At 51.8% G+C, this 10,031-nt stretch overlaps 1 protein-coding gene across 1 annotated transcript; it reads left to right on the forward strand.

The window, feature by feature from the left end:
* The first annotated feature begins 937 nt into the window (after nucleotides 1–937).
* Nucleotides 938–5,053, forward strand: LOC134444568 (uncharacterized protein K02A2.6-like). Its single transcript, XM_063193836.1, has one exon. It carries the CDS (start codon nucleotides 938–940, stop codon nucleotides 5,051–5,053), a length of 4,116 nt encoding a protein of 1,371 aa, XP_063049906.1.
* The last annotated feature ends 4,978 nt before the right edge of the window (nucleotides 5,054–10,031 follow it).

Raw genomic sequence — 10,031 nt, forward strand, 5'->3', positions numbered from 1 at the left:
TAGTGTGTTTGTTCCTGCAGCTGGTGGAGAGCATGTTGTAAAAAAAACAGGGTGAGCAGCACACTAGGATGGGCTGGATGATGCTGGAGTACAGGTGGGAAAGGAGATGAGGGGCAACAGAGAGGGTGGAAAGTTTACAGATCATATTACAGTATTTCTCAATTGGTTTTGTACATTTCTCACAACAGAAAAATCATTCTCAAAAGTTATTGTTCAATTGTGACTTCCTGCTGTTATCTGTGCACATGGTAAAATACATTTCTCATAGTTTTCAGCATTTAGCAAATGCTTTCATCACCATGCAGATGGTTGTGTACAATTCTCAGCTTTTTCGTACATTATCAATTGCTTTTGTCATATCACTCAAAAAGCTTTGTCACTGAATGCATGAAACTATCTCACCCCCCAAAACATTTAGGCCCTAGGTCATAGTTTAAGTCTTGACATGCAAAATGATTTACCAAGCTGTCATAATGTGATAAGCACTGTATAGTTTCCATTGGATTTGTATCAATTAATGTGATCTGAATTGGTAAATTGCTCACAGGTAAATATTGACTCTCTCTAATCAAAGGCAATAGAAGGTGTTGTAATGATGTATAAGGGCAATATTCAGTTACTACCAATAGGTGGCGCTTGATGACCATGGAATGTTTGGAGGTGCAGTATTACCCAGTGCAGTCTGTGTTGTATCTCAGAGTGGAAGGCTACGTTCCCATGACAAGCCGTGTTATCTCCGAGGCCGCTAACGTGTATGTTTCATTATTGACCTTCTTATATAAAAGTACAAACTCGGCATCAGTGTAAACGTGGTTTATTTATTACAAGTTACCACATATTTTTGGCGACGAGGTGAAACTGGAGTTTGTTTTCCCGTTTGTTTTGTTGTTAGCGTTATCTAGTCAAGTGTCAGCTAGTTTAGGCGGCAAGACTGGCTATGAGTGAAACCGGTGGAGACCAACGACAAGAACCAGCTATCGCAGAGGAACGAGGGGTTGTCGAGAGGAACAGAGCGCCCGTTGCTGTTGAAAGAGGACAGGGAGAAGGACAACGACCTGTGCAGATTATGGCAACGTTCGGGACAGTAGGTGAATATGTGGAGGGAGACGAGGATTGGACTGAGTATGAGGAAAGGTTGGGACACTTTTTCAATGCTAATGGAATTACTGAAGAGGCTAGGAAGCGCTCGATTCTCCTGAGTGTGTGTGGGGCGAGGACGTACAAGCTGATACGGAACTTGGCTACACCACGGAAACCAGGTGAAATTCCATATGCAGACTTAGTCAAACTTGTTAGCGACCACCACAATCCGAAACCGTCTGTAATTGTCCAGCGTTTCAAGTTCCACAGTCACTTCAGAAAGTCGGGTCAGTCAGTGGCTAACTTCGTAGCAGAGCTTCGACAGCTGTCTCAACACTGTGAATTCGGAGCGGTGCTAGATGATATGTTACGTGACCGGCTTGTATGCGGCATAAATGATGATGCAATTCAGCGCCGTTTGTTGAGTGAGACAACACCAAAATTGGATTTCAAAAAGGCGCTAGAGATTTCTCAGGGAATGGAAACGGCTGCTAGCAATGCCAAAGACATTCAGAAAGGGCAAGCTGGAGCACAACCTGTGGCAGTGCATCATGTAAAGAAAGACAGTTCGCGATCTGGCAAGCCAGTTGAATGCTTTCGGTGTGGAGGGGCACACTATGCAAACGAATGCAAATTCAAGGATGCTGTCTGCCATGGGTGCAAGAAAAAAGGACACTTAGAAAAGAAGTGCAGGGGGGTTAAAAACAAAAACACTGAAAAATGGAAAGGAAAGCAAAATCAGGCCCACACACACCATGTTGAGGAAACAAGCGAGGAGGCTATGTGTTCTTTTGACATGTTTGCAATGGACACTGATGAGGAACCGCCTATGCCATACTATGCCACAGTCACTGTACACGGAAAGGATGTCAAGTTTGAGATCGATTCAGGAGCGACGGCGTCTGTCATCAGTGAGGAGACCTACAGGAGGACATGGAGGTCCAACCCACCGTCCCTGACTCCATCCAAGCTCCAACTGAGGACGTACACCGGTCAGCCCATACCCCACCTGGGAGTGCTACAGGTGAGCATAGCAGTGGGAGATCAGGAGGCTGAGGGAAGACTAGTGGTGGCCAAAGGTAGTGGGCCCAGTCTTTTGGGCCGGGACTGGCTCAGAAAAATAAAATTGAACTGGCATGAGGTGAAGTACGCGGGCACAACAGAGGACGTGCTGCAGCGATACAGTGAGGTGTTCAGAGATGAGCTGGGCACACTCAAGGGAATGACAGTCAAACTGCACATTGACCCCAATGCCAAACCACGTTTCTACAAGCCCAGAGTGGTACCCTACGCCATGAAACAGAAAGTGGAGGAGGAGCTAGAGCGCTTACAGGCGCTGGGCGTCATTGAGCCAGTGCAGTTCTCCAAGTGGGCAGCTCCCATTGTTCCTGTTATGAAGCCTGATAAAACAGTTAGGATATGCGGGGACTATAAACTTACCGTGAACCAGGTCTCAAAGCTGGAGGAGTATCCGCTGCCAAGGGTGGATGACCTGTTTGCAACTCTGGCTGGGGGCAAGTCATTCACAAAACTGGACATGAGCCACGCCTATCAGCAGCTGCTGCTGGACGATGAGTCCAAGGAGTTCGTCACAATAAACACACACAAGGGATTGTTCAAATTCAACCGCCTGGTGTTTGGAGTGGCGTCCAGCCCCGCCATTTTCCAAAGGACAATGGACAGTCTGTTGCAGGGCATCCCACACGTAGCATGCTACCTGGATGATTTGCTCATTACGGGTGCTACAGAGGCAGAGCATCTTGGCAACTTGGAGCAGGTGCTACAGAGACTCTCAGATGCAGGGCTGAGACTAAAAAGGGACAAATGTGTGTTCATGTCACCAAGTGTCACTTACCTAGGACACAAGATCACAGCGGAGGGTATCTCCCCAGTGGAGGACAAAGTGCGCGCTGTCAAGGAAGCCCCAAGTCCCAAGAACGTCACCGAACTCAGATCTTTTCTTGGGATGGTAAATTACTATGGGAAATTCCTGCAGGACCTCTCAAAGGTCTTGGCGCCGCTGTACAAACTACTGCACAATGACACAAAGTGGCAGTGGTGTGAGGAGCAAGAAAAAGCGTTCATGGAGGTGAAAGAACGACTCCAGTCAGCGAAATTGCTTGTGCACTTTGATCCAGACAAAGAGGTGACCCTCGCATGTGATGCCTCACCGTATGGGGTAGGGGCAGTGCTGTCCCACGTGATGGAAGATGGATCAGAGAAGCCTATTGGCTTTGCTTCACGCACTTTGACGGCTGCGGAAAAGGGGTACTCGCAGCTAGACAAGGAGGGCCTGGCAGTTGTGTTTGCTGTTAAGCGCTTCCATCAGTACCTTTACGGCCGTCCTTTCAAAATCCACACAGACCATAAGCCACTCATGAGTCTGTTTGGTGAGACACACTGCATTCCACCACTGGCCTCCGCCCGAATCCAACGTTGGGCACTAACATTGTCAGCCTACCAATACACCATTGTGTTCAGAGCAGGAAAGGACAATGCAAATGCCGACGCATTCAGTCGCCTGCCATTGCCGGATACACCTGTCACCACTTATGTGCCTCCAGAGACTGTCTTTTCATTAGAGAAGTTGTCGGAAACACCAGTGACAGCATCCCAGGTCAAGCAATGGACTGAGCGAGACCCTGTCATGTCTAAGGTAAAGACTTACCTGTTACAAGGCTGGCCAGCGGTTATTGAGGATGAGGAGTTAAGGCCTTATGTGAAAAGAAAGACTGAGCTGAGTTTACAAGATGGGTGCATCTTCTGGGGGTCGAGGGTCGTCGTGCCTGCCCCAGGCCACTCACAGATCGTGGAAGAATTGCATGAGACACATCCAGGGGTGTCTAGGATGAAAAGTCTAGCAAGATCCTACATCTGGTGGCCAAGCATGGACTTAGACCTGGAAAACAGGGTAAAAGGGTGCAAACAGTGTGGGGTCAATCAGAAAAGTCCGCCACCAGCTCCCTTGCATCCATGGGAGTGGCCAGACCGTCCCTGGTCTAGATTACATCTGGACTTTGCAGGGCCCTTCATGGGTCAGATGTTCATGGTCATGGTCGACGCCCACTCTAAGTGGATAGAGTGCCACATCATGGGCAACATAACAGCTCCCTCAACCATTGAGAAACTCCGACAAGTGTTTGCAGTTCATGGTTTACCTGACTCCCTGGTCAGTGACAATGGCCCAACCTTTACAAGCGAGCTGTTCAGTGACTTCATGCAGCAGAATGGAATCCGTCACATTCGCACGGCTCCTTTTCACCCAGCATCGAATGGACTGGCTGAACGTGCTGTACAGACCGTGAAGGAGGGGTTGAAGCGCATGACAGGTGATTCACTGAGTTCTAGACTCTCACGTTTCCTGTTCAAGTATCGCCTCACTCCACAGACCACCACTGCACGTACACCAGCAGAGATGTTGATGGGCCGTAGGCCTAAGTCAAGGCTAGATCTGCTTCGCCCTGACCTAAAAGCAAAGGTGGAGAGAAAACAAGAAAAGCAGAAGGAGAGACACGATCTTCATGCGAGAGACAGACTGCTGAAACCAGGTGACAATGTCTATGTCAAGAATTTCGGCAGTTACTTCAAGCAGCAATGGCTTCCGGGGGTTATCCTGTCACAGAAAGGTCCCGTCTCCTACGTCATCAAGCTGACAGATGGACGAGAGTTCCGCAGGCATCAGGACCATGTGCGGCTGCGTCACGACACCGACCCAGAGACTGTCAGCACTGCAGAGTTGCCACTGGTGACTCCTGGAGGAGCGTCTCCGGCAGAGGAATCGCCACCGGAGGTGTCTGTGCCACCGGCAGAGACTGGACAGTCAAGCACCGGCACACCGACACCACCGACCCCTGTTGTGACCGCAGCACAGGAGTCTCCCAAAGCTCCAACGCCTGTGGTGACTGCTGTTCCACAGGAGACAGTGCGCAGATCACAGCGTGCTCGAAGGGCTCCTGATAGACTGGACTTTTGATAAGTATCACTGCTTTTCTTAATGCATACTATGTTTTCTTTTCAGGTGTATAATAATTTGTTGACTGTGTTAAGGTCAGTATGGGTTTATGGAAGTACTCACTCCAGATTGATTTTCAGTTGTTACATTTAATAGTTAAGGGAGGAATTTCTGAACTTAATTGGGGAGGAATGTTGTAATGATGTATAAGGGCAATATTCAGTTACTACCAATAGGTGGCGCTTGATGACCATGGAATGTTTGGAGGTGCAGTATTACCCAGTGCAGTCTGTGTTGTATCTCAGAGTGGAAGGCTACGTTCCCATGACAAGCCGTGTTATCTCGGAGGCCGCTAACGTGTATGTTTCATTATTGACCTTCTTATATAAAAGTACAAACTCGGCATCAGTGTAAACGTGGTTTATTTATTACAAGTTACCACAGAAGGGATAGAGAAAACAGGCATGCAATACAACAATAGGCACTGTACTGCATTATATTACTCTATGCCTCATGTGCCCTTTATAATTACGCTCCACGCAAAATTACAATATTTCCCTAGAATTTCACAAGACAGTAAGTGCACTTTATACAGTATCAGTGTATTGTTTCAAATTTATTTTGCTTTACAGTTCTAGATTTCTTTTCACATGGGCTTGCAAGACAAGTAAAAAGGGATGGTAGAGGGCACATTTTGACACCTCAAGCAGAGTTTGCTATTTTTCTTATTTTGCAATGAGAAAACCTGTCAATAAATAGTCATAGTCTAAATGTATATCAAGGACAATCATATCTGATCAATGTAATATAAATTCGAATTTACAACATTTCCCATCCAATCTAAAAAACATTTTGCTTCAGAAAAGATCCTCAAGAGTGTACTATTCAATTGACAACATGACAAATCGATTTGACTAGCTTGTCCATACACGGACCACACTATGACACAATGACTAACCATTCTGCTGGCACTGATACGTTCATTGACACAAAAACGTGGGTTTTGAGCAAGAGACTTGGTTTTGCAGGTCATCCACGGTGTTTTGCCATTTGTTAAAGCTGTTTTGAGAATTAATATTATGTTTTGCAAATTGCGAGAGAGATTCGAGAAATGTACAAAACCAATTGAGAAATACTGTAAGTCTCACACGGCTCTGCCTCCCCTCCCCCTCTTTGAAGTCACCAAAGTTACAAAAGGCTTCATATTTTCTAATCATGGAAATATCATTAGCAGACTATCAAGAGAGAGAGAGAGAGAGAGAGAGAGAGAGAGAGAGAGAGAGAGAGAGAGAGAGAGAGAGAGAGAGAGAGAGAGAGAGAGAGAGAGAGAGAGAGAGAGACAGACAGACACACAGACAGACAGACAGACAGACAGACAGACAGAGAGAGAGAGAGAGACAGAGACACAGAGACAGAGACAGAGACAGAGAGCATTCACACCTGTATGCGTCAATGTGATAGACATGCCACAGTGGAGAGAGAGAGAGAGAGAGAGAGAGAGAGAGAGAGAGAGAGAGAGAGAGAGAGAGAGAGAGAGAGAGAGAGAGACAGACAGACAGACAGACAGACAGACAGACAGACAGACAGACAGACAGACAGACAGACAGACAGACAGGCAGACAGAGAGACGGAGACAGAGAGACGGAGACAGAGAGACAGAGAGACAGAGAGACAGAGAGACAGAGAGCATTCACACCTGTATGCGTCAATGTGATAGACATGCCACAGTGGAGAGAGAGAGAGAGAGAGAGAGAGAGAGAGAGAGAGAGAGGGGGGGGGGGGGAGGGGGGGGGGGGGGGGGGGGGGGGGGGGTGGGGGGGGGGGGGGGGGGAGGTGGTGGGGGGTGGGGGGGGGGGGGGGGGGGTGGAGTGGGGGGGGGGTGGGGGGGGGGGGGTGGGGGGGGGGGGGGGTGTGTATGGGGGGGGGGGGGGGGGGTGGGGGGGGGGGGGGGGGGGGTGGGGGGGGGGGGGGGGGGGGGGGGGGGGGGTGGGGGGGGGGGGGGGGGGGGGGGGGGGGGGGGGGGGGCGGGGGGGGGGGGGGGGGGGGGGTGGGGGGGGGGGGGGGGGGGGTGGGTGTGGGGGGGGGGGGGGGGGGGGGGGGGGGGGGGGGAGGGGGTGGGGGGGGGGGGGGGGGGGGGGGGGGGGGGGGGAGGGGGGGGGGGGGGGGGGGGGGGGGGGGGGGGGGGGGGGGGGGGGGGGGGGGGGGGGGGGGGGGTGGGGGAGGGGGGGGGGGGGGGGGGGGGGGGGGGGGGGGGGGGGGGCGGGGGGGGGGGGGGGGGGGGGGGGGGGGGGGGGGGGGGGGGGGGGGGGGGGGGGGGGAGGGGGGGATGGGGGGGGTGGGGGGGGGTGGGGGGGGGGGGTGGGGGGGGGGGGGGGGGAGGGGCGGGGGGGGGGGGGGGGGGGGGGGGGGGGGGGGGGGGGGGGGGGGGGGGGGGGGGGGTGGGGGGGGGGGGGGGGGGGGGGGGGGGGGGGGGGGGGGGGGGGGGAGGGGGGGGGGGGGGGGGGGGGGGGGGGGGGGGGGGGGGGGGGGGGGGGGGGGGGGGGGGGGGGGGGTGGGGGGGGGGGGGGGGGGGGGGGGGGGGGGGGGGGGGGGGGGTGGGGGGGGGCGGGGGGGGGGGGGGGGGGGGTGGGGGGGGGGGGGGGGGGGGGGGGGGGGGGGGAGGGGGGGGGGGGTGGGGGGGGGGGGGGGGGGGGGGGTGGGGGGGGGGGGTTGGGGGGGGGGGGGGGGGGGGGGGGTGGGGGGGGGGGGGGGGGGGGGGGGGGGGGGGGGGGGGAGAGAGAGAAAGAGAGAGAGAGCTTGTGCGTCTGTATAGTATACTGTATGTGATACACATTTCACTATTGCCAAAGTTGGTATTTATTTTGGTTAAGCCCATTTCATATTATGAAGCCTGGCATCACCATCTTGTTCATAAGAGAGAGAGAGAGGTACAGTACATAAAGATGTTAGGTACATAAGAGATGTCAATAGCAGTGGCTTAAGGAAAGACCTCAGAGACTAAGACTAAGGAAAGAGAATATAGCTCACTTTATAGCTCACTGATCTGAACGAAGGGCTCTCATTTGCCACTTTGAATTATTGTGCAACATAATTATGAAACCGTGTGGTTTAAATGGCCATTACTAATCAGTAGAGGTTATCAGCTCAGCTGTTGTGGACGTGAGAGAAATAGCCAGTAGAGACACAAAGAGGATGTGATGCAGCACACTAAACAGACCACCATGGAAACATTCAGATATAGATACAGATATCATCATCTTTGCTGTGGCACACACTACAGTGTGTGTGTGTGTGTGTGTGTGTGTGTGTGTGTGTGTGTGTGTGTGTTGTGTGTGTGTGTGTGTGTTGTGTGTGTTGTGTGTGTGTGTGTGTGTGTGTGTGTGTGTGTGTGTTGTTGGAAAATAGGCTAGATTCTGAGGTGCTGAAATTTAATGTGTTGGCTTACAACAAGTAGTTCAGGAATTCATATGTGTTTGCAAGGAAATTCTACAATATTTGGTTATGATTAAAAACATTAAAATAAATGTGTCTTGTTTTTCTGTTGGTGGGCACTCAAACCATTGAGTAATGGCCCCATGTGACAATCATGAGATGAGGATGTTGAGTAATTGCCCATTCTTTTTAGGAGAGCCTACAGATGTCATCAAAACATTGTTGTGAGACAAGCTGAAAGCCTGTCATGTGATGTTTGATTAACTGATTGCTTATTTTCCTTAGAGAAGGAATCTGAAGTCCAAAGAGATACAGGAAGAACAGATATGTGCATACTAACTCCTTGAAGTATCATCTTTCTAGGACACAGGATACAGTGATGTCACTCAGAAGCGAAACTATTTGACTTTGACCAGGAGTAGGTGACAATGGGAAACAACTAACATTGGATTTCAATCTTTTCAGAACCAAGGACCCACAAAGATGTCAAAAGAATGTGCTGTTGTATGTGTATTACTTAATCAAAGTTACAGAACATCTGGGTTACTATTGTAACTCTGGTTCCCTGAGTAGGGACCAGACCTATTACTCATGGGACATGATCGACCTTGGTTGATCCACGAAGCATTTTTTATATCTTTAATCAAGCCGAATGGCAGATGGCTGTGTCAGTCAAGCTAGGGTCCGCCCACCGGCGGCGGCTATTACTGCACTGACACCCATCTCACTTCCTCTTTCGCTGCTGAGCCCCTCAGCAGAGACGCCGTGTGCTCAACCTAGAAATAGGTCTGGTCCCTACTCAGGGAACCGGGGTTATATACATAACCCAGATGTTCCCTATCGCAGGAACTGCAACCTATTACTCATGGGAGCGCCTCCAATCCCGCACACGACGTGTCTATGCAGAGGGCACGGAATACGGTGCAGTGAGGGCCCCGCAACTTCCCAGGGCAGGGCCCCACCACCACCAGAACCACACACACAGTATGCCGACGCCCAGCTATAGGGGAGCGACAGGTAGTGGTGCGACTACACAGAGGCCAAACCTCCCCATTGCCAGCAGTTAACACAGCCCGTGGGGCAGAGGGTCAGCCACCTCCCACATGAAGAAACAAACAAAAGAGTGGAGAAACTCCACCCTGTCGCCCTCCATATGTCAAACACATCCATCTGTATATGGGCCAAGACAATGACAACCCCCTCGTAGAGTGTGCACACAGACCCACTGGGGGTGCCAAAGGAGGGCTCTGTAGACAAACTCAGTAGCCTCCACCCATACGCGTCTGGAGCTCTGGAGCTGGGGCTGGGGCAGGTAGAGACCCAGTCGCTTTTTGGAGAAGTCAGTGAGCAGGGCTTGACTCCACGGTGAGTCGGAGAGGACTGGAGCCCAGACCGAGTGAGCCCTAGGCCTGGCTGGAGCTCTGAAGCTGAAGCTGGGGCCAACCAAATATGCCAACTTAGGCCTGAAGTGGGCCTTACCTCCCGAGGCTGCCTCATGACGAACACATAGCAGAGTGCAGCACCTAAACCCCGTGTGCCATCTAAACACAAGAGGAGGGCACGCACA

This window comes from Engraulis encrasicolus, unplaced genomic scaffold, assembly GCF_034702125.1.
Source record: "Engraulis encrasicolus isolate BLACKSEA-1 unplaced genomic scaffold, IST_EnEncr_1.0 scaffold_59_np1212, whole genome shotgun sequence".
Lineage (NCBI taxonomy): Eukaryota > Metazoa > Chordata > Actinopteri > Clupeiformes > Engraulidae > Engraulis > Engraulis encrasicolus.

Coding starts and splice junctions, on each gene's coding strand:
- LOC134444568 (XM_063193836.1), top strand. CDS start 938: ATGAGTGAAACCGGTGGAGACCAACGACAAGAACCAGCTATCGCAGAG.